We start from the raw sequence: 26,253 nt of genomic DNA on the forward strand, positions 1-26,253 counted from the left end.
TGTTTTATTTTTCTTTTTTCCCCTCCTCCTTTTAGATTAAGAAATTTTTTAGTATTTTATCTAATTTGTTAACTTATTAACTATACCTTTTTTTCTTAAGCTGTTGCTCCAGATTTTATGGTATACATCTTTAACTTACCCCCTTCAAGTAATATTATACCACTTCATGTATAATGTAAGAACTTTATAACAGTATACTTTCATTCCCTCATGCTGTTCTTTGTGGTATTATTTTCATTCATTTTAATCCTCTAAATGCATAATATATTGTTACTGTTTTTGTCTTAGTTAATTATCTTTTAAATAAAAAATGAGCAAAAAATATCTGCTCTATTTTCCCACACAGTTACCATTTTGGGTACTCTTTCGAACTTTATAGATCCAAGTTTCCATCTGATATCATTTTCTTTGCAACTGAAGAATGTTCTTAAACATTTCTTGTAGTACAGGTGTGTGTGTGTGTGTGTATTTACATATATATAAAAAAAACCAAACACAGTGCCGTCGAGTCGATTCCGACTCATAGCAACCCTATAGGACAGAGTAGAACTGCCCCATAGAGTTTCTGAGGAGTTCCTGGTGGATTCGAACTGCTGACCCTTTGGTTAGCACCTGTGGCACTTAACCACTACGCCACCAGGGTTCCCATATGTATATATAATGTGTGTGTGTGTATATATATCTCTAAGAGAATTTGTCACTAGTAGACCTGTTGTGATATATATATATAGAGAGAGAGAAATTTATCTCAAGGAAATGATTTATGCAGTTCAAGAGGCTGGCAAGTCGCAAGTCAGATGTCAAGCTGAAGGCTTCTGACTCACGTAGCTGCAGGGGCTGACAAACTCAAGGTCAGCAGGTCAGCTGGCAGGCTGCTAGCTCACGGACTACGGAGTCTGATGAATCCAAGATCAGCAGGTCAGATAGCATGCTGCTGGCTCACAGACTGTGGAGGGTGACAAATCCCAAGATTGGCAGGCAGTATGGCAAACCACTGGCTCAAGTCCCACACACCAGAGTTCAGATGATGATGAGCCAGTTGCAGGATCCAGAGCAAGCAAGCAAGCTTTGTGAGAACTTCCATATGTATGTTGCATGCAGGCCATACCCCCAAGGAAACTACCTGTACAACTGATCATATCAGATCACATCATAGAGGATGACCACATCATTACAAAACTGCCACACTACTTACATAACTGCCAAAGCACTGAAGATCATGGCCTAGCCAAATTGACACACAACTTTAACCGTTACAACAGGTCTACTAGTGGCAAATTCTCTTAGCTTTTGTCTAAAAAGTCTTTATTTCACCTTCACTTTTAAAAGATACTTTCTCAGAGTGTGCAATTCTAGATTGGCTGTTTCTTCTCTGTAAATATGTTAATAAAGGTGTCACTTCGGTATCTTCTCATTTATGTGGCTTATGATTAACAGCAAACTGGATGACTTAAGACAGAGTAATAGAAAGTATCCAAAAGAAGCACAGAGAAAAAGAAATTAACAGAGCATCAGTGACCTGAGAAATAATATCAGTCTAATATATATCTGATTCGAATCCCATGACTAACAGTGGAAGTCCTTTGCCCCTTCCCCCCACTTCCCTTTATTTTCACTTTTAATAGAATGTTAGCTCTTGTTTGATGAATTCTGACTTGGGAGGTAGGAGACAAACTCATATGTTGAGAGTAGGAAGAAGGTGTTGGGGCTTGAGGAGAAAGGAGGTTTGAAAGAGGTAATTAGAATTCTGGTTAATTAGAATTAAGTGTAGCATGGCTGCCCAGTGTCGAAGGCTCCAGGCGAATAGAGACATGGACTTAGAATAGTGCCATTCGGCTGTACTGATTCTAGATAGGACTTTGAGAGACAAGGGAACTCTTGAACCATCATTCTTTTCACAAATATTCGCAGACCATTCTTCAGAAGGTTTAGATCAAGGATAGTGAATTTGCTGTCCTGTCTCCTGTGTATGTGGCAAATTTCATTAAACAGTTAATAGAACTCTTTCTTTCTGGGTGTTCCAGTCACCTATTATCAGTTGATTGTTGTGATAAAACCAATTTTTCTTCACTGCTAATTGACCACATGACATGAAATCATGATTATTATAGATTACTAAACCAGAGTTTGGGCCATCCCTGTATTTGAGGGTATCTTAGGTTTCTCTAGGACAATTTAGAAACTAAGAAAATGACCAGCTTTCTCACTGTTTTTTGTTTGTTTAAATATATATGACAACATTTGCCGATTGAACATTTTTAGGTGTACACTTTAGGTTTCTCACTGTGCAGTCTAAATTCTGAAATCTAATAGGCTTTTAGAATTGTTCACAATTGACTTTTTGACCTTATTTCTTTTTCTGATTTTATGCATTTTGAATGAGAATTAGATTTTGCTAATGGATCGCAGTTATATACCTGTCAAAATTTCATGGTTTAACATTTTATTCATCTCTGATTCTTTGTTAATTTATACTTTATAGATAGAGCCTTAGCAAGTTAGTAAATTACTCATTTGTAATGTAGAAGAATGTTTAAACTCATGCTCAGTAAAAATGATTTCTTTTTATGTTATTATTATTATGTTTTATTTTTACAGCTGGGAAAAGCAGATACTGTCTCTCACAAATTCAGAAGGAAATCAAAAGTCAAGGAAATAATAAAAAGTGGAGAAACAACCAGTACTCATAATATGACCTGCTCTTCCTTTAGTTCTTTGTCAAATGCAGCATATGAAGAAGATTATTATTTGGATACTTCACAGGATAGAGGAGACAAAGGATTAAAGAAATTTTCCCTCAATTCGGAACTTTTGGATTCTGAATTATTCACAGCACTGCCCATGGTTAAGAAGCCCTCAAATTGCAGCATGTCTGCACCTTCTTTGTTTGCTGATAACAACTTGGAAATTTTTTACCCTTTTCCATCTACTCCAGCCCCAGCTGCCAAAGAAATCTCTGTAGCTTCTTCTTTGTCAGAAGAACCTACTGAACACATGCATTCAGATCTCATGGAGGTCTGTAGTAATGAAACTATATCAGTGTTGTCTTACAAAATTTGGAAAGATGATTGTTTATTGATGGTCTGGTCAGTTGCTAATAAGAGTCATTCAGAATTGAAAAGTGCTAACTTAGAAATTGCTCCTGCAGAAAATTTCAAGGTAAGACAGTGAATGGTTCACCATATCTGCCTTATATGGATAGTGCTTCCTTATTGTTTCTGCAGATGGCTCTTCTGATGAAAAAAAGAATTTTTTTTCCACATTTTTCTTACCCTCTTACAACAAAAGCAAACAGTATAACAAATTTTTTTATTACTCAGAGTGGGGAAGAATTGCTCAAAAGAGACAGATAAAGAAGGAAACATGATAAAGATTGTATTGGGGAAGGCCATAGATATAAAGTGAGTTTTGATAGAGCATAGTAGTTAAGAATGTGGTCTCAGACTGCTGGCTTTGAATTTTGCCTCTGGTATATATTAGCTGTGTTACCATGGACAAGTTATTTAATTGCTTAGTGGCTCAATTTCCTCATCTGTAAAATAAGGATGCTAATATGGCGTTCCTATTAGCTGTACATTAAATGAGATAATGTCCGTTTATTGCTTACGGCCTACGCGGCACATGTTAAGTTTTATTATATTATTTTAAGGGTGTATTTTTTGTTCTTTTCAGGTGCTCTTTAAATGTTACATTCATTCTTGTCATAAACACCTAAACAAAATTCTTGTGTCATTAAAAAAAAAAAAAAAAAGCTTACATAAATTGAGGAATATCAAGGAGTAAGAATATTGAAGGATAAATGTGTATACTGTTAAATTTGTCTTTCTCTCACAGATTTATTGTGTACTTAGTACATGGGTATCAGTTCTTCCTCTTTCATAGTTCCAAGAGTCTGTCATTGTGATTTTTGGAAGTATGGCTTATTGCATTATTGTTTGGATGCCCTTGGTGAAGTTATAATGAGATTTGACCAGTATATCACACTTTTATAAAACTGAACCGGTTTCTTCTTTGAGCTAGAATGTGTTGATTGTTACATTGCATGGGCCACTAAGTGGGCAGAAGTTTCTGACTCCAGATGTGTATTACAGTGAATCACCAGTGGAACTTAAACACAAACAAAACCCAACCTATTTGCCTAAGCCCTGCAGCCAGAGCTTGAGTAGGGGTGGAGGAGGAGAAGAGAACACACCTGTATCTTTTTTTTTTTTTAATTAAAGCCCCTAGCTATAAAAATCTGGTGCCAACCAGGATTGAGAGCTACAAGACTAGAATTTAGTAGTCTTTAAAAAAAAATTATAAATAGGTTTTGATTATAATGCTATTTGTTACATAATTTGGACCTGTGTACTATCGTTTCTTAAGTATGTGTGCTAGGGAGTTTTTCTTAGGTGAAGTTGTCAGGCATCTTTGCATTATAGTTTGTTATTAATTTCTCACATTGGTATGCTTTTTATCACTTCAATTAAATGGAAAATTGGTATCCATATAATGGTCTGTACTGATCCTTTTTTCAGAACTTATGTTACTTTTATTTACAGATCACTGAACAACCTGAATGCTGTTTGCCAGTAATGGAAGCAGAAAGCATGAAAAACTTTCAACATAGTGTGCAGATGGAAGAACCTTTTACAGAAGGGACTGTTTCTGGTTTTGTAAATTATCAAATGATAGATAGTCATTCTGCTCAGCTGGAATTTTCAGTAACCGTATCACTACTAGATTTTATTAGGTAAATATTTTCTGTAATGTTCATTCAAGTTACTCATTCAGCAAATGCTTATTGGGTATCTTCTCTGGACAGACGAATGATGCCAGGTTATGACAAAAATAGACACAGTCCCTACTTTCAGGGAGCTTCTAGTCTAGGGAGGGAGACACTGAACAATCACATCAATGCAGTCATAATTATTCATTGTGCTATGAAGGGAAAGTAAGTGGTACAATGAGAAGTTGTAACAGGGGACCTGATTTAGCTGGGGTCAGTTGATGATCTGGGAACACTTCTGAGAGGAAGTAACATTTAAACTGAAATAACTTCAAAGATTATTCATGGTTTTGTTTTTTTTTTAAGTTTTAAAAGTTTGTCTCAATTTGTATTTCATTCATCTGATTTATTCTTTCATAAAATCTGTTCATTAAGCTTTAGAGATCTTCAAGAAACAACAGTTACTAACTTTTTATTAAGCTTGCATTAAGTTTTTAGCATTATATGCGGCACTGTGCAGTGTTATCAACACAATTGAAAATAGTCTCTTAATTATTCTGCTCTTTTAGTTTTATAACTATATTGTAATGTGTTTGAACATTTTTTTAAGTAAAGGGTGTCTGAACCAAGAATGCAAAATAATATCTAAAATTTTTAACCTCTGTACATCCACTTGTGTTATTTACATTACCATGATTTTTGCTCACGCTTTACAGCCTTTCAGTAAATGTATTGAAGAATTTGTCAGACTCTATTTATACCAGTGATGCTGCATAAGATAGAATCCAGCCTTCAAAAAGCTTACATTCTGTGGCTGTGAAGGTATATTCCATAGCAGTGAGTGTTAGTAACTTTAAGAAGCGCAGTACATGTAACATAAACAGTTCTGTGCATATTAATGAAGTCATATGTATCTTTTTCCTGATTATAAAATCAATATGTACTTATTATAAAAATTCAAATGCTATAGAAAATGTAAATAGAATATAAAAGTTTCCTAAAATCCTACTTGCACAGATACCCAGTTAACTATTAGACCTTTAGTTTCATGAGCCTTTTTTTTTTTTTTTTTTTAATACATTTGCTAAAATTCTTTCTGTTAGTCTAATTTATACAAGGTACTGGGTCTTTGTGTTCCTACTCTTTTACATGACTCTGATAGAGTATCTCATTATCCCAAATACAAAGTATACATGAAAGAAAAGTTGTATATTATATTTGAAGAATTTGTGAAATTGTTAAAATCTACTAGAAAGACTAATAGAAAAGACATTTGCAATTTAATAACATCTGCTTTCACTATTTTATTTCATCGGGTTTAAAAACATAAATTTTGTGGGATCTAGATTTATGTTTTATTAGAAATGTGTTTATTTGCTTATTTAGAATCATTTTCTTCTTCTGGGCATAAATCTAATTTTGAAAATTATTTTCAGACCATTAAAAATCTCAACTGAAGACTTTGGCAAACTTTGGTTATCCTTCGCAAACGATGTGAAGCAAAATATAAAAATGTCAGAATCTCAAGCTGCTCTGCCTTCTGCCCTAAAGACCCTGCAACAGAAGCTGAGACTTCATATCGTTGACATTATAGGTTGGTATAGTTATAAAAAGGCAGCGCTGTGTTGGTGGGGACTTTCTCACAATCGGAGCACACATTAACTCTGACGAGGTCAGGTCTCTTAGAGCTGTGTTCCCTGTTAGAAGAGTCTTTCCGATGAGTGTGTTGTTCAGACTACATTAAAGAATGTAAAATTTTTGTTTTGTTGCAGGCAATGAAGGGCTGTTGGCCTGTCAGCTGCTCCCATCTGTCCCCTGCCTGTTGCATTTCCGAGTTCATGCTGATGTATTAGCCCTGTGGTTCAGATCCTCCTGCTCTACTCTTCCTGACTATGTACTGTATCAGTGTCAAAAAGTGATGGAGGGGTCCTAGCAGAAGCTCTGCTTATGTTTTACTCCATCACAATAAAAGGTTTACATAGATAGTTATTTACCAAAGTAAAAAGAACTCATGGTACTTATGATGAAAATGGGGATTATTATGAGTTGTGGTTTTATGTCCCTTATGATTCCTGGTCAAAAAAGTTCCCCAAGAAACTGTAACCTTAACCTTTTACTCAGGATTATACAGTATGTTTGGGTCTAAAAAAGTGACCTAAGCTAATGTTATAAACTGCTAATGATTTATATATCACTTAGTGTAGAGGGATTGAAAATATTTATTTTATTATAAATAATTTTATAGCAGATTTACTGTAGTGCTAGCTGATTTGTAGTAAAGCCAAGTCTCAGTTTTATGCTTTAATGGAGAGGAGACATAAAATTGCTATCCCAAACCTAATTCATATTTGGCTTTGGAATGCAGTATATCCTTTGTGGTGGGCAAATCAGTATTTTCAGTTATGTTTTGCTTAGATTGGTGTTGAACTAAGTTGGGATAGCCCACACTGGCAGTTGTATAGAATCCATGAGCATGCTGGATATTGGGGGGAATCAATCTGTGATAAAATGTTTTTATTATAGGGAATTTGTCACACATAGTTCCATATAATTTGACTAAAAATTTGTTTTCCAACTGCATTTATTTTTAAAATTCAAAGTGAATCACTATATTCTCATTTTAAAAACTCAGACCCATGTATTAAATATTATCATATAGAAGCAAAATCCATAAGAGCACACAGTACCAAAGCAGACAAATATAAAAGGCCTTTTGAGTTATGGCAAATAGCTACCACTTAAGTTCTTTTGGCCAATTTAAATTTGGGCTTAGATAAATGGCAGAGCTATACTTCCTGGCCTTTGAAGCCTCTGGTACTCAAATGGATATAGCCGAAGCAATGACTCTCTTAAAGTGTACCATACAGCTTCTTCAATAAAATATGTCATTTTCGTGTTATAGTTGTGCCTATGTGGCCTCAGTCAGAATTGTTATCAGTAAAAGAAGAGAGTAAGCTTAATGAATGATGCACCAAAATATTGAGATTGTACATCAATTTTAAAAACTGAAGTAGTATTTTACAAAACCTTATGGTGCTGCGGGAAATATTTATTATTTCACTTTTGCTCACACTTAGCCATGGAGACTATTCAGTAATGTAGGTTTAAGTCATTGCAGTTAATCCTCCGGTTAATTGGCACTGTTTATCACCCTGGTCAGGAATTCTGGTTTTAGGTTATCTCATTAATCATAGCTAATCAGAGCTGATAGATTTCATTAGTCCGTTGTGTCTTAGAATATTCCCCTCAGAGAACAAAGACAGTTTTTTTTTTATGATTAATTTTGTTATTCATTTTGAATTATAACATCTTGTTAATTTCATTCTTTTAAAAACATACAGTAAAACCTTGCTACAAGAATAATGATAAGTGACTGGAATTTCCTGCAGTGGTTCCTCCTTTTGAATAGAAAATTGGACTCACCCCCAAGCTCCCAGCAGTGTCATGGTGAAGGGAATGTGCTGACTCTAGGGGTATGGTGGACACTGGCAAGGTGGCCTCATCACTTTCCTTTTATTCCTACCTCTGTCAGCAGCATCCTTCTCCTTAGCTCCTTACCTGAGTCTGCTGTTACTCTGACAAAGAGAGGAAGTCCCCTCTCACTTTGCAAAGGAGTGCAGCATTGTGGCAAAGGAAGTGCTCCAATTTTTGTGTGTCCATCCTTCCATGTGTTTGCATAGCCACTGAGCCTGGGTCAGGTGTGGAGCAGTAGGTGTAAGATGCCCAGCAAGCAGATGGGCAGCTGGCTGGGAGAGATCCCACCGAGCTCATCTGCTGCTTTGTTTCAGGGTGTGTTCATGAGTGGCATCAGCAGTTGTCACGATAGACATGCTTGGTGTGCAGAGCCTTCTATGACGGGAGATGTGTAATGGGAGGTTTAGGGCTGGGAGCATGATTTTAGGGTCAGCCAAAAGGAATGATGGTGTCACTTGTGTTCTTTCTGAACCTACTAAATAAAAAGCAAGATGACAGGGTTTCTAACTGAAATGTTTAGCAGAATGTTTATATTTTTATAATTTCAAAAACAAACAACTAATAGAAAAAAGTAGATTTTAAAGAGCTTCAGTTTATATTCTGCCTGAACTCAATGTTTTAAATTCTAAATCAGGCATCACCAACCTTTTTTGAAATGTAGGACATGTAACTTAAAAATGGGGAGAATGATTTTTGTGTGTAGACTCCTTCTCTTTACCTTACAGTTGCAATTTAGTCAAGTGAATGGAGCAACATCTGGGGCACGAGCTGTGGTGGGAATGCTTAGCTCTGAGTTCTGGGCCAGGCATCTGCTGAGAATGGAGATGGCAGCAAGTATGAATCTGGGAGAGAATCAAGGGTAGCCAGGGAAGCCTTATGGGCAGGTGGAGGAGGAAGGGGCAGGCCTCCTGACCTAATGGTCCCTGTGGAGGCAGGCAGATCAGAGACTCCAGGCAAGATGGGATCCTTCTAGAGAAACTGCCAATGGGACCTGAGCAGCTGCTAGAGCGCTCACGTGCCATGCATGCCAAGCACAGCATATGCTCTGCCCAGGACCCTTATTTTAAACAACATTCTGCCACCTACCAAAATAGTTGTGGTTAAAGTGCAGTATTTTGTTTTTCCTTTTATGTCATTAACATTTTAAAATATTAAGCTATTTGCCTTATATTTTTATGGATAGATGTGGTCATTGTGTCATGATTGTGAGCCACTGAAAGTGTACCCGAACCTATTCATATGTCTTTAAGGCGTTTTGCTGTGTTAAGATTTTAACACGGGAAAAATGCAAGTGAATAACTACAGACACTGATTACCTTACTTTGGAGTTGAATTCTGTAATTTGAAAAGTTCATTTAAAAATGTAATAAATACAAAGTGATCTGTACTTTTTTTTTGATCTATATATTCTTTATTATCTAAATAGCTGAATAATAAGTAATACCATTTAATTTGATAGTCGTTACCAAAAAAAAAAAGAGCAGAAGCAATTGGTATGGAGTGGAAAGAATAATTTACTTATTACAACCTTGAAGAATCTGATCTAATCGGTTAAGAGTAAAGATACTGATATTCCTGTGTGATGTTCAGAGAGAGCTTTGTGGGCCTCGAGCAGGTTAGAGTGTGGACTAATCCTCAGGAAAAAAATCCTCAGGGTGCCTGTCCATATCACCTGCTTTCATCCTCACAGACCAGAGCATTCAAAGCAGTGTGTTCTGCTTCTGTAATGCCTCAAGGTGCAAGAAACACAGTAAACCAGTTGGAAACTCAGTGACCAAAGAGGCTGAGTGTCCTTGCCATCTTTGTGTTGTGTGTTCTTACACACAGCCAGATCAGAAACAGAGTTTGAACCCCAGTGACTTATATCTCTTGTTGGCTGTAAATATAGTATAACAGGAAAAAAGTTTTGAGACTTGACCCATTTTGGGGGGCCTGTCAGAAAAAGATATTTAAATGCACCACACTCATGGTAGTAATTGAAAAGGTTTATTTAAAGGTAGGAGTGGCTGCAGCCAAATGGGCCAGGGTTAACGGTTGTATGATGGTTACTTGTTCATGTGCGTGCATAATGAGAGACTGAGCTTTCTATGATTAGGAACCATGTGTATTTTTTTATTGTAAAAATATATATAACAGAATATTTGCTGTTTCAGCCTTTTTTCCTGTAAAAATATGTTTTATTAATTAACTGGCTGCCATAGGTCCTTAACACTTTGTCCTCTATGATTGACTACCTCTTTATTAATGTACAAATATATATAACAAAACAATTGCCATTTCAGCATTTTTTAAGTGTACAACTCAGTGACATTAATTCCATTCATCACGTTGTGCAACCATCACCACTATCTCTTTCCAGATTTTTTTCATCACCCTCAACAGAAACTCAACATGTGTATATTTTTATGTCGTTTTGCCTGGTACATGACAGGCACTCAGTTATTAATGAATGACTAGAAAGACCTGGCCACCCAAAGTCAGTGATCCTGCAATTGTTTTATTAATTTCCAAGAAGAAGTAAAGAAAAGCCATCTGGTCTTTTTTTTAAACACCCTGGCCATTTAATGGCGTCCACGTGCCGAGCACTGTGGCACCAACATCCAGAATTGCAGGAGAAAGTCAGTACGAAAAAGGCTCTTGAGAAAAACCATTACAAGAAAGGAAATGAGCACCACTAAAATCAAAGTGTCATAATGCTTAAAGTACTAAATAAAAATGCTACATTTTTAATAACTTTAAAGAAAAAAAGGAATGCTTCAAGGGTCTCTCTGCTTGGCCTATAGCGCTTCTAGGGCCTATGAGACATAGGGGTGGGGGCCTTGCTGTGCCCACCCCCTTTGGTACACAGGCAGAAGTGAACTGACCACGCACCTTGCCCCTGAGGGCTCTTGCTCACTGTGCTCCACAGTCAAGCTCTGGCCAGTGAGATGCACAGGAGTGGCTGGGGACAAGGACACTCCTCTCTTCTGGGCTCTGACAGGGTGCGACCTGGCCCACAAAAAGTGCGAAGGTTCTCTGTCCATCCTGGGGATGCGCAGGGAAGGACTCGCGTACACTCTTCATATACTCTGTGTCCCATTTTGCCTGAACATAACTCTAACACTTCTTTTCCCCCCCTTGCTGCATTGCCAACAGGCAGCGGTCCCGGGACTGGGCAGCCTCAGCCTAAATCGTGGCACATGGGTGGTTCCTTCCTGAAGGCCTGGTTCCCACAACAGGACTGCTCGTCTGCTGCAGCCGCGCCTCCCCAGTGTTCAGCTTCACAAGCACCTTGGTGGGCTGCTTCTCCATCTTGGGCATGCAGTGGCCCAGCAGCCAGCCCATGAGGTCCTTGAGCGTGGGGTTGGGCCCCAGCATCAGCTGGGGATAGCAGGGCTGGCTCCCACACCCAAATAGGACAACGTCAGCGATGATCTGGATCTCCGTCATCGCCTCCAGCACCTTCATGCCCTTGACCAGCAGGCTGACCAGCGACAGCCACAGGTCTGAGGGCTTGGCTGTCAGCAGCCACCACTGAAGGCCCTGGGTGAAGGGCACGACCTTTGGTGCAGGTCGCCAGGGCGCAAGGTCCCTCAGGGAGGCTGTCAGTGGGTTGTGGTAGATTCAGTCCAGCATATCCAGCTTGCACACCAGCTGGATGCCATCCTTCATGCTGGTCCAGGGCCAGAAGGGCATTTCGATGGCCTCGAAGTGCAGGGAGGACTCCCAGCACTGGCACCAGGCCAGCAGCAGCCCTGCAGGGTCTTGCAGTGGTAGATGAAGATGGCATCGCCAGTCAGGTGCCCAGGAGTGCCAGCTCCCCCGCATTCAGGGACAGGGCCTGGCCCCCGTGGTTCTACACCCGTAGGATTTAGGTGATCATGAGCTCATAGCTGTCCTGCTTGAAGGGCCGTGAGATGGCTAGGAGCTAAATGTATGAGAGGTCCCCTCAGGGCCAACTGGGTGGGCTCCAGCTCTCTGTCAGCCTTGGCTACAGCAGTACTAGCAGCCTCAGGATTGAGGTGGGTGACCACACACTCCGACTATCAGCTGAGAGTCTGGGAAACAAATCTGTTAGGAAGGGTATGTGGTGATAGTTGAACAACATGATGAACATAATTACATGTGAAGATTGTTAACTGTAGAAATGGCAAATGTTTTTTACTGGACGCCTCCTTTCTCCAAGGCATCTGGTCTGGTTATAGATATAAGTCAACAGAAGGAAAATATGCCAGTTTGTACCAGATGGAAGAGAGGAAGCATGACTGCTTGATGAGACCTCTACCAGCCTGAAAGGTGTCCTAGGGTGAAAACACAAAGTTATAGTAAAGCAAGAAGAAAGATTTTATTTGACTTACGTTCAAAGAGGCAAAACTGGGAAAAGACAAGCATGCTGCCAGAGCTGGTCTGAGTCCAAGAAATGTTACAGAATCATCAGTATATATTAACATTACAAATGGGTAAAATCATTGAAAGCTTCACCCTTTCACATGGCTAAAAACTGCTAAATCACTGTGATTCTACATTTTGAATTGTCTTTATTAATAATCATTGGTACAGGCTTTAGTGACGACAGTCTGGAGGGTCTTCACTGGTCCAACAAATCTTACCATTCACTAAACACTAATAGAAAAACGTAAGAGTGGAAAGTATGTGGGTCTTTTGTGCTCTGTTTATGATTTGTTTATGTGAAAGTTTCCCTAAAAGGTGTTTTCCAAGATTGTCCTTCCTAACTATTGTTTTTATACCACAGGGCTCAGTGGATGTGTTATTGTGGGTCCTTATGAGTCCAGCTTCAGCTGGGTAACATTCTTTATACTCAAGGACAGGGATAGTGGCTTTGGTTTTATCTTTTAAATCAAAGTTAGGTCTTATAAGACTGTGCCATGTCATTTAAGAGATACTCCCTGCAAGTGCAATGTGATTACAGATGAAATTATGTTGGAGGGGGGGACTTTTTTGTGTTATGATGTTGTTGTTAGTTGCTATCCAGTCCATTCTGACTCATGACAACCCCCTGTGAGCAGAATAGAACTGCTCCATAGGGTTTTCAAGGCCGTGACCTTTCTGAAGCAGATCACTGGGCCTGTCTTCTGAGGTGCTTCTGGGTGAGTTTGAAGTGCGAACCTTTAGGCTAGTAGTCAAGTACCTAGACGTCTATAAAGTTTTATTGACCTAAAGAACTTGTACTAGGACAGAAAGGAGTGGACATTTGATCAAGGAAGTTAAAGATAAAGAGCTAATGAGTATGATAAAGCAGCCTTACCAGGCAAATCAGCAATACTTATTTCTTTAGAAAAGTGAGTGCTATGATAATGAGAGGACCACCTATACTTTAATAACATCAACAGCATTAGGAAAGCTCAAAGGGAACAGGCCCTCTGGGATAAAGTGGCAGGAAGGTTTGAGTTACTTAACAGATGTGTTTTGTATGCATTGCACAGAAAGCTTTTTATGGTAGGTGCATGGATTCAAGGTAGGAGTGCACCCAAAAGGTAAGTCCCAGAGAGCTCCAAGAAGTTACGGATGGTGGCCCCTACAGAGAAGATGGGGCTGGGAGTGTAGAGAGTACAGATGATATCAAACGTGATGAGTTTCCTGAACCACCTTTAATGCTGAAGAAATAGTGGGTCCTTGTAAATGGTTGCAGCTAGATTGTGGGTGGCTTTCCAAGGAAGGGAATCAATTTCCTTTAGTTATTTTAAACTGTTTTGCTAAGTGGATGAGTACCTTTCCTTCACAAAAGCATTAAATTGCCAACGTTACTAAATGGCTGGCCTCAGGAAGTTTTTCCCTGATGAGATCTGGCAGGACCTGTACCAAATGGATAGATGAGAGCCCAGAGATTGTGTTTCTGTGAGAGAAAAATGCCTAGAAACCAGATTAATTGCACATCTTCACTCCTTATATTCCCTCACTTGTCCATCAGTTTGTCAGACTATGGTGGCTTGCACCTTGCTGTGAAGCTATGCCACTGGTACTTCAAATGCCAGCAGGGTCACCCATGGTGGACAGGTTTCAGTGGAGCTTCCCGACTAAGACTAGGAAGAAGAACTGGGTGATCTACTTCAGGAAAAAATTGGCCAGTGAAAACCTTATAAATAGCAGCAGAACATTGTTTGATATACTGCTGGAAGATGAGCCCCTCAGGTTGGAAGACACTCAAAATACTGCAGGGGAAGAGCTGACAACTGTTGAAGGGTAAAAAACATCATAAAGTTTAGTAAAGCAAAAACAAAGTTTTATTCGGCATATATTCAAAAAGGCAAAAGAAAGCGACAAGCATGCTGCCACAGCCATGCCTTTCCTAGTCCAAGGAAATATAGAATAAGCAAGAATGGGAAAATGGACAAGCATGCTGCCACAGCCATGTCTTCCCAAGTCCACAGAGTCATCAGTGTATATTAACAGTACAAAATGGGCAAAACCACTGGAAAACTTCACCTTTTCACAGATTGTCTAGAAATTGTGATCCTACGTTTTGAATTGTCCCTCTCAATGATTGGTATGGGTTGCAGTAATAACAGGAGGGTCTTCACTGGTCCAACAAATTTCCATTCACTAAATGTTAATAGAAAAAGATAAGAGTGGGAAGTCGTTTGTGTTCTGGCTTATGTGAAAGATTCCCTGAAAGATATTTTACAAGATTATTTTAGCTATTGTCTTTATACATCAGAGCCCAGTTGTTGTGTCCTTGTGAGCCCTTGTGAGCCCAACTCCAGTTGGGTCACATTCTCTATGCTCAAGGACAGGGAATAATGATCCCAATATTATTTCCTAAATAATTCTTCAAAGTACAGTTGACCTTAATGATGTGGGTAAAACTTTGAGGACCTTCATTTGGCGATGTGGCACGACGCAAAATGAGAAGAAACAGCCACAAACATTCATTAATAATTAGAACATGGAATGTACAAAGTATGAATCTAGGAAAATTTGAAGTTGTCAAAAATTAAATGAAACACTTGAAGATCAATATCTTAGGCATTAGTGAGCTGAAATGGACTGGTATTGGCCATTTTGAATCAGATACTCATATGGTGTACTATGCCTGGAATGACAATTTGAAGAGGAATAGTATCAAATTCATTGTCAAAAAGAACGTTTCTAGATCTATCCTGAAGTATAACACTCAGTGATAGGAAGGAAGACCAGTTAATATGACTATTATTCAAATTTACACACCAACCACTAATGCCAAAGATGAGGAAACTGAAGATTTTTTACCAACTTTTGCAGTCTGAAATTGATCTAACGTACATTGATAATTACTGGTGATTAGAATGTGAAAGCTGGAAACAAGAAGGATAAGTTTTTGGAAAATATGGCCCTGGTGATAGAAATGATGCCAGAGATCACATGATAGAATTTTGCCAGACCAGCGACTGATTTTTTCAACAACATAAACTGCGACTATACTACTGTACACGTGGACCTCACCAGTTGGAAAACACAGGAGTCAAATCGACTACGTCTGTGGAAAGAGGCAATGGAAAAGTTCAGTATCATCAGAACAAGGCCAGGGACTGACTGTGGAACAGACTATCAGTTGCTCATATGCAAGTTCAAGTTGAAGCTGAAGAAAATTGAAACAAGTCCACGGGAACCAAAATACAACCTTGAGTACATCTCACCTGAATTTAGAGACCATCTCAGGAATAGATTTGATGCATTGACACTAATGACCAAAGACCAGATGAGTTGTGGGATGACAACAAGGACATGATACATGAAGAAAGCAAAGGGTCATTCAAAAAAAAAGACCAAAATGTATGTCAGAAGAGACTCTGAAACTTGCTCTTGAACATACAGTAGCTAATAGAAATGGAAGAAATGATGAAGTAAAAGTGCTGAACAGAAGATTTCAAAGGGCAGCTCAAGAAGACAAAGTAAAGTATTATAATTAAATGTGCACAGACCTGGAGTTAGACAACCAAAAGGGAAGAACACGCTCAGTATTTCCCAAGCTGAAAGAACTGAAGACAAAATTCAAGCCTCAAGTTGCAATATCAAAGGATTCTATGGGCAAAATGTTGAATGATTCAAGAAGGTCCAAAAGAAGGTGGAAGGAATACACAGAGTCATTGTACCAAAAAGAATTGGTTGATGTTCAACCATTTCAGGAGGTAGCATGTGATTAAGAACCAATCTTACTGAAGAAAGAGGTCCAAGCTGCACTGAAGGCATTGGCGAAAGACAAGGCTCCAGGAATTGACAGAATACCAATTGAGATGTTTCAACAAACAGATGCAACGCTGGAATCACTTACTTGTCTATGCCAAGAAATCTGGAAGATGGCTACCTGGCCAAGTGACTGGAAGAGATCCATATTTGTGCCCATTCCAAAATGCCATGATCCAGCAGGATGTGGAAATTATCAAACAGTATCACTAATATCACACGCAAGTAAAATTTTGCTGAAAATAATTTCAAAAACAGTAGTACATCGACAGGAAATTTTCAGAAATTTAAGCCGAATTCAGAAGAGGATATGGAATGAGGGATATCATTGCTGATGTCAGATGGATCATGGCTGAAAGCAGAGAATACCAGAAATTTACCTGTGTTTTATTGACTATGCAAAGGCAATCAACTGTGTGGATCATAATAAATCATGATTTTTTTTTTTTTAACATAGCGAAGAGTGAGAATTCTAGAACACTTAATTGTGCTCATGTGGAACCTGTACGTAGAGCAAGCAGTCATTCTGAAATCAGGAAACATATGTGTTAGGGTTGTATCCTTTCACTGTATTTATTCAATCTGTATGCTGAGCAAATAATCTGAGAAGCTGGACTATACGAAGAAGAATGTGGCATCAGGATTGGAGGAAAACTCATTAACAACTTTCGATATGCAGATGACATAACCTTGCTTGCTGAAAGTGAAGACGGCTTTGAAATACTGCTGAAGGTCAAAGACTACAGCCTTCAGTATGTATTACATCTCAACATAAAACAAAAATCTTCACCACTGGACCAATAAGCAACATCACGATAAACAGAGGAAATACTGAAGTCAAGGATTTCATTTTACTTGGATTCACAATCAACACCCATGGAAGGAGCAGTCAAGAAATCAAACAACGTATTGCATTTGGCAAATCTGCTGCAAAAGACTTCTTTAAAATGTTGAAAAGCAAGAACGTTATTTGTTGCACATAGGGTTGCTGTGAGTCGGAACAAATTCGATGGTACATAACGACGATCCTTATGTGACAAGTAGAAAGGATAGACTGGGTATTTAAGGAATGGAGGCAAGGCATAGGTATTCTTCTTGTTGTTGTTAGGTGCCGGCGAATTGGTTCCGACTCATAGTGACCCTTTGCAGAACAGAACGAAACACTGCCTGGTCATGTGCCATGCTTACAATCCTTATGCTTGAGCCCATGGTTGCAGTCATTGTGTCAATCCACCTCGTTGAGGGTCTTCCTTTTTTCCACTGACCCTGTGCTTTGCCAAGCATGATGTCCTTCTCCAGGGACTGATCCCTCCTGAAAACATGTCCAAAGTATGTAAGCAGTTTTGCCATCCTTCTAAGGAGCATTCTGGTTGTACTTTTTCCAAGACAGATTTGTTCATTTTTTTGGCAGTCCATGGTATATTCAATATTCTTCTCCAACACCACAATTCAAAGGCATCAATTCTTCTTCGGTCTTCCTTATTCACTGTCCAGCTTTCACATGCATATGATGCGATTGAAAGTACCGTGGCTTGGGTCAGGCACACCTTAGTCTTCAAGGTGACGTCTTTGCTCTTCAACACTTTAAAGAGGTCCTTTGCGGCAGATTTACCCAATGCAATGCATCATTTGATATCTTGACTGCTGCTCCCATGGCTGTTGATCGTGGATCCAAGTAAAATGAAATCCTTGACAACTTCAATCTTTTCTCCGTTTATCATGGTGCTCATTGGTCAAGTTGTGATGATTTTTTGTTTTCCTTATGTTGAGATGCAGCCCATACTGAGGGCTGTGGTCTTTGACTTCATCAGTAAGTGTTTCAAGTCCTCTTCACTTTCAGCAAGCAGAGTTACATCTGCATAACGCAGGTTGTTAATGAGTCTTCCTCCAATTCTGATGCCCCGTTCTTCTCCATACAGTCCAACTTCTCAGATTATTTGCTCAGCATACAGATCGAATAGGTATGGTGAAAGGATACAACCCTAACACACACCTTTCCTGACTTTAAACCAATCAGTACCCCCTTGTTCTCTCTGAACAACTGCCTCTTGATCTATGTACAGTTACCTCATGAGCACAATTAAGTGTTCTGGAATTCCGATTCTTCACAATATTATCCGTAATTTGTTATGATCCACACAGTTGAATGCCTTTGCATAGTCAATAAAACACAGGTAAACATCTTTCTGGTATTCTCTGCTTTCAGCCAGGATCCATCTGATATCAGCAATGATATCCCTGGTTCAGTGTCCCCCTCGTATCTGTCAGTTTGTCGTACTGTGGGGGCTTGTGTGTTGCTGTGATGCTGGAAGCTATGCCACCAGTATTCAGATACCAGCAGGGTTGCCCACGGAGAACAGGTTTCAGCTGAGCTTCCGGACTAAGACTAGGAAGAAGGACCTGGCAGTCTACTTCTGACAAGTGTTAGCCAGTGCAAACCTTATAAATACCAGTGGAACGTTGTCTGATATAGTGCTGGAAGATGAGCCCCCCCAGGTTGGAAGGCACTCAAAAGATGACTGGGGAAGAGCTGCCTCCTCAAAGTAGTGTCGACCTTAATGACGTGGAAGGACTAAAGCTTCCAGGACCTTCATTTGCTGATGTGGCACAACTCAAAATGAGAACAGCTGCACACATCCATTAATAATCGGAACCTGTAATGTATGAAGTATGAATCTAGGAAAATTTGAAATTGTCAAAAATGAAATGGAACACAAACATTGATATCCTACACGTTAGTGAGCTGAAATGGACTGGTGTTGGCTATTTTGAATTGGACAATCGTATAGTCTACTATGCTGGGAATGGCAACTTGAAGAGGAATGGTGTTGCATTCATCATCAAAAAGAACATTCAGGATCTATCCTGAAGTACAACGATGTCAGTGATAGGATAATATCAATACGTCTACAAAGAAAACAATTTAATACAACTATTATTCAACTTTACATACCAACCACTAGGGCTAAAGATGAAGAAATAGAAGATTTTTATCAGCTGCTGCAGTCTGAAATTGATTGAACATGCAATCAAGATGCATTGATAATTACTGGTGAATAGAATGCGAAAGCTGTAAACAAAGAAGAAGGATCAGTAGTTGGAAAATATGGCCTTAGTGATAGAATCAATGCCAGAGATGGAATGATAGAATTTTGCAAGACCAAGGACTTCTTCATTGGAAATACCTTCTTTGACCAACATAAACAGCGACTATACACATGGACCTCACCAGATGGAACACGCAGAAATCAAATTGACTACATCTGTAGAAAGAGATGGTGGAAAAGCTCAATATCATCAGTCAGAACAAGGCCAGGAGCTGACTGTTGAACAGATCATCAATTGCTTATATGCAAGTTCAAGTTGAAACTGAAGAAAATCAGAGCAAGTTCACAAGAGCCAAAATATGACCTTAAGTATAAAAAAAATCGCACCTTAATTTAGAGACCATCTCAAGAATAGATTTGATGCATTGAACACTAGTGACCGAAGACCAGACGAGTTGTGGAATGACATGAAGGACATCATATATGAACAAAGCAAGAGGTCATTAAAAGACAGGAAAGAAAGAGAAGACTAAGACAGATGCCAGAGGAGACTCTGAAACTTGCTTTCGAACATCGAGCAGCTAAAGCAAAAGGAAGAATTGATGAAGTAAAAGAACTGAACAGAAGATTTCAAAGGGCGGGTCAGGAAGACAAAGTAAAGTATTACAATGACATGTGCAAAGAGCTGGAGATGGAAAACCAAAAGGGAAGAACATGCTTGGCATTTCTCAAGCTGAAAGAATTGAAGAAAAAATTCAAGCCTCGAGTTGCAATAGTGAAGGAATCTATGGGGAAAATATTAAACAACACAGGAAGCATCAAGAGAAGATGGAAGGAATACACGGAGTAATTATACCAAAAAGAATTAGCCGATTTTCAACCATTTCAGAAAGTAGCATGTGATCAGGATCCAATGGTATTGAAGGAAGAAGTCCAAGCTGCTCTGAAGGCATTGGTGAAAAACAAGGCTCCAGGAGTTGATGGAATATCAATTGAGATGCTTCAACAAACAGATGCAGCACTGGAGGTGCTCACTCTTCTATGCCAAGAAATATGGAAGACAGCTTCCTGGCCAACTGACTGGAAGAGATCCATATTTATGCCTAGTCCCAAGAAAGGTGATCCATCCAAATGTGGAAATTGTAGAACAATATCATTAATATCACACGCAAGCAAAATTTTCCTGAAGATATCAAAAACGGCTGCAGCAGTATATCGACAGGGAACTGCCAGAAGTTCAGGCCAGTTTCAGAAGAGGACGTGGAACCAGAGATATCATTGCCGATGTCAGATGGATCCTAGCTGAAAGCAGAGAATACCAGGAGGACATTTACCTGTGTTTTATTGACTCTGCAAAGGCATTCGACTGTGTGGATCATAACAAATTATGGATAACATAAGACCACTTAACTGTGCTTGTGAGCAACCTCTGTATAGATCAAGAGGTAGTTGTTCAGACAGAACAAGGGGATACTGAGTGATTTAAAGTCAGGAAATGTGTGTGTCAGGGTTTTATTTTTTCACCATATCTATTCGATCTGTATGCTGAACAAATAATACAAGAAGAAGAGCGGGCATCAAGTTTGGAGGAAGACTCACTAACAACCTGTGTTATGCAGATGACACAACCTTGCTTGCTGAAAATGAAGAGGACTTGAAGCCCTTACTAATGAAGATCAAAGACCATAGCCTTCAGTATGGGTTGCACCTCAACATTAAGAAAACAAATATCATCACAACTGGACCAATGAACAACATCATGATAAACAGAGAAAAGATTGAAGTTGTCAAGGATTTCATTTTACTTGGATCCACAATCAACAGCCATGGAAGCAGCAAGAAATCAAAAGGCACGTTGCATTGGGTAAATCTGCAAAGGACCTGTTTAACGTGTTGAAGAGCAAAGATGTCACCTTGAAGACTAAGGTGCTTCTGACCCAAGCTGTGGTATTTTCAGTTACCTCATATGCCTGTGAAAACTGAACAGTGGATAAGGAAGACCGTAGGAGAATTGATGCCCTTGAAGATGGTGTTGGCGAAGAATATGGAATATGCCACGGGCTGCCAAAAGAACAAAAACATCTGTCTTTGAAGAAGTATAGTCAGAATTCTCCTTAGAAGGGAGGATGGCGAGACTGTGTCTTACATATTTTGGACATGTTATCAGGATGGACCAGTCTCTGGAGAATGACATCGTGCTTGGTAAAGTAGAAGGTCAGCAGAAAAGAGGAAGGCCCTAAAGGAGGTGGGTTGACACAGTGGCTGCAATAGTGAGCTCAAGCATAACAACGATTGTAAGGATGGCGCAGGACTGGGCAGTGTTTCGTTCTGTTACGCATCGGGTTGCTGTGAGTCAGAACCAATTCAGAGGTACCTAACAACAACAACAACACGTCCTCTTCTGAAACCAGCCTGAATTTCTGGCAGTTCTCTGTTGATATACTGCTGTAGCCATTTTGAATGATCTTCAGCAAAATTTTGCTTGTGTGTGATATTAATGATATTGTTCTATAATTTCTGCATTCGGTTGGACCACCTTTCTTGGGAAAAGGCATAAATATGGATCACTTCCAGTCAGTCGGCCAGGAAGCTGTCTTCCATATTTGTTGGCATAGAAGAGTGAGCACCTCCAGCGCTGCATCCTTTTGTTGAAACATAACAATTGATATTCCGTCAATTCCTGGAGCCTTGTTTTTCGCCAATGCCTTCAGAGCAGCTTGGACTTCTTCCTTCAGTATCATCGGTTCCTGGTCTCATTTTGCCTCTTGAAATGGTTGAACATCGACTAATTCTTTTTGGTATAATTACTCTGTGTATTCCTTCCATCTTCTTTTGATGCTTCCTGCGTCGTTTAATATTTTCCCTATAGAATCCTTTAGTATTGCAACTTGAGGGTGAATTTTTTCTTCAGTTCTTTCAGCTCGAGAAACGCTGAGCGCGTTCCTCCGTTTTGGTTTTCCATCTCCAGCTCTCTGCACGTGTCATTATAATACTTTGTCTTCTTGAGCCGCCCTTTTAAATCTGTTCAGCTCTTTTACTTCATCATTTCTTTCTTCTGCTTTAGCTGCTCGACATTTGAGAGCAAGTTTCAGAGTCTCCTCTGGCATCCATCTTGGTCTTTTCTTTCCTGTCTTTTCAGTGACCTCTTGCTTTGTTTCATACATGATGTCCTTCATGTCATTCCACAACTCGTCTGGTCTTCGGTCACTAGTGTTCAATACATCAAATCTATTCTTGAGATGGTCTCTAAATTCAGGTGGGATATACTCAAGGTCATATTTTGGCTCTTGTGAACTTGCTCTGATTTTCTTCAGTTTCAACTTGAACTTGCATATAAGCAATTGATGATTTGTTTAACAGTCAGCTCCTGGCCTTGTTCTGACTGATGATATTGAGCTTTTCTGTCGTCTCTTTCCACAGATGTAGTCAGTTTGATTCCTGTGTGTTCCATCTAGTGAAGTCCATGTGTGTAGTCACCGTTTATGTTGGTGAAAGAAGGTATTTGCAATGAAGAAGTCGTTGGTCTTACAATATTCTGTCATTCTATCTTCATACATTCCAGGTTCCGATTATTAATGGATGTTTACAGCTGTTTCTTCTCATTTTGAGTCATGCCACATCAGCAAATGGAGGTCCTGAAAGCTTTACCCCATCCACATCATTAAGGTCGACTCTACTTTGAGGACCAACCTGGGGGGCTCATCTTCCAGCACTATATCAGACAATGTTATGCTGCTATTCATAAGGTTTTCCCTGGCTAATGCTTTTCAGAAGTAGAGTGCTGGGTCCGTCTTCCTAGTCTGTCTTAGTCTGGAAGCTCAACTGAAACCCGTCCTCCATGGGTGACCCTGCTGGTATCTGACTACCGGTGGCATAGCTTACAGCATCATAGCAACACACAAGCCCCCACAGTATGGCAAACTCACATGCAGGGGAATGTGGCAGTATGTATATTCCAAAATCACGTAGTGTGAGGCCTCCCACTTTGTTATTGTTTTTCAGTAATGTTTTATTTGTCCAGGGCCTCTTTCCCTTCCATATGATGTTGGTGCTTTGTTTCTCCATCTCATTAAAAAATGTTGGAATTTGGATAGGAATTGCGTTGAATCTATAGATTGATTTTGGTAGAATAGACATTTTTACAATGTTGAGTCTTCCTATCCACGAGCAAGGTATATTTTTCAATTTACATAGGTCTTTTTTGGTTTCTCACAGTAGTGTCTTATAGTTTTCTTCGTGTAGGTCTTTTACATCTCTGGTTAAATTTATTCCAAAATGTTTTATCTTCTTGGGGGCTACTGTAAATCATATTGATTTGGTGATCTTCGATGCTGTCTTTGTTGGTGTAGCGGAATGCAAATGATTGTTGTATGTTTATCTTGTATCCTGATACTCTGCTGAATTCTTCTACTAGTTTCAGTACTTTTCTTGAGGATTCTTTAGGGTTTTTACTGTATAAGATCATGTCATCTGCAAATAGAAATAATTTTACTTCTTCCTTACAAATCTGGATGCCCTTTATTTCCTTATCTAGTCTAATTGCTCTGGCTAGGGCCTCCCGCACAATGTTGAATAAGAGTGGTGATAAAGGGCATCCTTGTCTGGTTTCCGATCTCAAGGGGAATGCTTTCAGACTCTCTCCATTTAGGATGATGTTGGCTGTTGGCTTTGTAAATGCCCTTTATTATGTTGAGGAATTTTCTTCAATTCCTATTATGCTGAGAGATTTTATCATGAATGGGTGTTGGACTTTGTCAAATGCCTTTTCTGCATCAATTGATAAGATCATGTGGTTCTTGTCTTTTGTTTTATTTATATGATGGGCTACATTGATTGCTTTTCTAATGTTGAGCCATCCCTGCATTCCTGGTATGAATCCCACTTGGTCATGGTGAATTATTTTTTTGATATGTTGTTGAATTGTACTGGCTAGAGTTTTTTTTTTTTTTTTTTTGAGGATTTTTACGTCTAGGTTCATGAGAGATAGGTGTGTGATTTTCTTTTTTTTGTGGTGTCTTTACCTGGTTTTGGTATCAAGGATATGCTGGCTTTTAGAATGAGTATTCCATCCTTTTCTATGCTCTGAAATACCTTTAGTAATAGTGGTGTTAACTCTTCTCTGAAAGTTTGGTAGAACTCTCCAGTGAAGCCATCCATGCTAGGGCTTTTTTTTGTTGTAGGGAGTTTTTAAATGACCTGTTCAATCTCTTCTTTTGTTATGGGTTTATTTAGTTGTCCTACCTCTGTTTGTGCTAGTTTAGGTAAGTAGTGTATTTCTAGAAATTCATCCATTTCTTCAAATTTGTTAGAGTACAGTTTTTCATAGTAACCTGATATGATTCTTTCAATTTTCAGTTGAGTCTGTTCTGATAGTGCCAATCTCATTCCTTATTTGGGTTATTTGCTTCCTCTCCTGTTTTTGTTTTCTCAGTTTGGCCAATGGTTATCAATTTTGTTAACCTTTCGTTCTTGTTAACTCTTTCAGTTGTTTTTCTGTATTCTATTTTGTTTAGTTTTGCTTTAATTTTTATTAGCTTTGTTCTGCTTTCTGAGTGTTTCCTTGCTTTCTTTCCATTTGTTCAAGTTGTAGGGATAATTATTTGATTTTGGCTCTTCTTTTTTGTATGTGTGCATTTATTGATAAAAATTCACTTCTGAGCACTGCTTTATATGCATCCCAACAGCTCTGATAGGCAGTGTTTTCATTCTGATTGGATTCTATGAATTCCTCTATTCTCTCCTTAATTTCTTCTATAACCCAGTGTTTTTTGAGCAGGGTATTGTTCAGTTTTCAAGTGTTTGATTCCTCTCCCTGATTTTTCTGTGATTGATTTCTACTTTTATTGCCTCATGATCAGAGAAGATGCTTTGTAATATTTCAATGTTTTGGATTCTGTTTAGGCTTGCTTTATGGCCTAATATGTGGTCTATTCTAGAGAATGTTCCATATGTGCTGGAAAAAAAAGATACTTGGCTGCTGTTGGGTGGAGTGTTCCATATGTGTTCACGAGGTCGAGTTGGTTGATCGTGGCATTTAGATCTTCCGTATCTTTATTGACCTTCCTTCTGGATGCCTGTCCTTCACCGAAAGTGGTGTGTTGAAGTCGTCTACTATTATTGTGGAGCTGTCCATCTCACTTTTCAATGCTGTTGGAGTGTGTTTTTTGTATCTTGAAGCCCTGTCATTGGTTGCATAAATATTTAGTATGGTTATATCCTTCTGGTATATTGTCCCTTTAATCATTACACAGCATCCTTCCTTATCCTTTGTGGTAGATTTAACTTTAATGTTTAATTTGTCAAAAATTAATATTGCCAGTTCTGCTCTTTTTTTAATTTTTGTTTGTTTGGTATATTTTTTTTTCATCTTTGAGTTTTAGTTTGTTTGTGTCTTTAAGTATAAGATGTGTCTCTTGTAGACAGCATATATACGGATAGTGTTTTTCTATCCATTCTGACTCTCTCTGTCTCTTTTTTGGTGCATTTAGTCCACTTACATTCAGTGTAATTATGGGTAGGTATTTAGTGCTGTCATTTGGATATCTTTTTGTGTGTGTTGTTGACAGTTTCTGTTTCCCACTTAATTTTTGTGCTGAGTAGTTTAAATATTGTGTTTTCCTCTTATTCATTGTTGTTGATTTTGTTTTTGCTGAATGTTTATTTTTTTTCTTGCATTTTATTTTTATGTGTAGGATTTTTAGTCTCTTTGTGGTTACCTTAATGTTTACCCCTATTTTTTCTAAGTTCAAACCTAACTTTTATTTCCTGATATTGCCTTGACTTTCTCTCCATATGAAAGATCTATGACTACATTTTTTAGTCCCTCTTTATTGTTTTAATTTTGTCAGCTTTTACATAATGACA

General features: G+C 38.8%; 1 protein-coding gene across 10 annotated transcripts in view; it reads left to right on the top strand.

Moving 5' to 3' along the window:
* AP4E1 (adaptor related protein complex 4 subunit epsilon 1) overlaps nt 1–26,253 on the top strand; it is a 220,766-nt gene that overhangs the window by 121,260 nt on the left and 73,253 nt on the right. For 4 of the 10 annotated variants that reach the window (XR_007519759.1, XR_007519758.1, XR_007519760.1 and 1 more), the window contains exons 18-20: nt 2,599–3,159; nt 4,542–4,732; nt 6,145–6,302. Coding sequence is in view for 6 of the 10 variants with exons in the window: in XM_049904950.1 (XP_049760907.1) it covers nt 2,599–3,159; nt 4,542–4,732; nt 6,145–6,302; nt 6,481–6,641 (1,071 nt within the window). In the remaining 4 variants the exon portion in view is untranslated. Of the gene's footprint in view, nt 1–2,598; nt 3,160–4,541; nt 4,733–6,144; nt 6,303–6,480; nt 24,707–26,253 lie in introns of those variants that run through there. The other 6 variants (XM_049904950.1, XM_049904951.1, XM_049904954.1 and 3 more) reach the window with 4 other exon arrangements.

This window comes from Elephas maximus, chromosome 12 (assembly GCF_024166365.1).
Source record: "Elephas maximus indicus isolate mEleMax1 chromosome 12, mEleMax1 primary haplotype, whole genome shotgun sequence".
In the NCBI taxonomy this organism is placed as follows: domain Eukaryota; kingdom Metazoa; phylum Chordata; class Mammalia; order Proboscidea; family Elephantidae; genus Elephas; species Elephas maximus.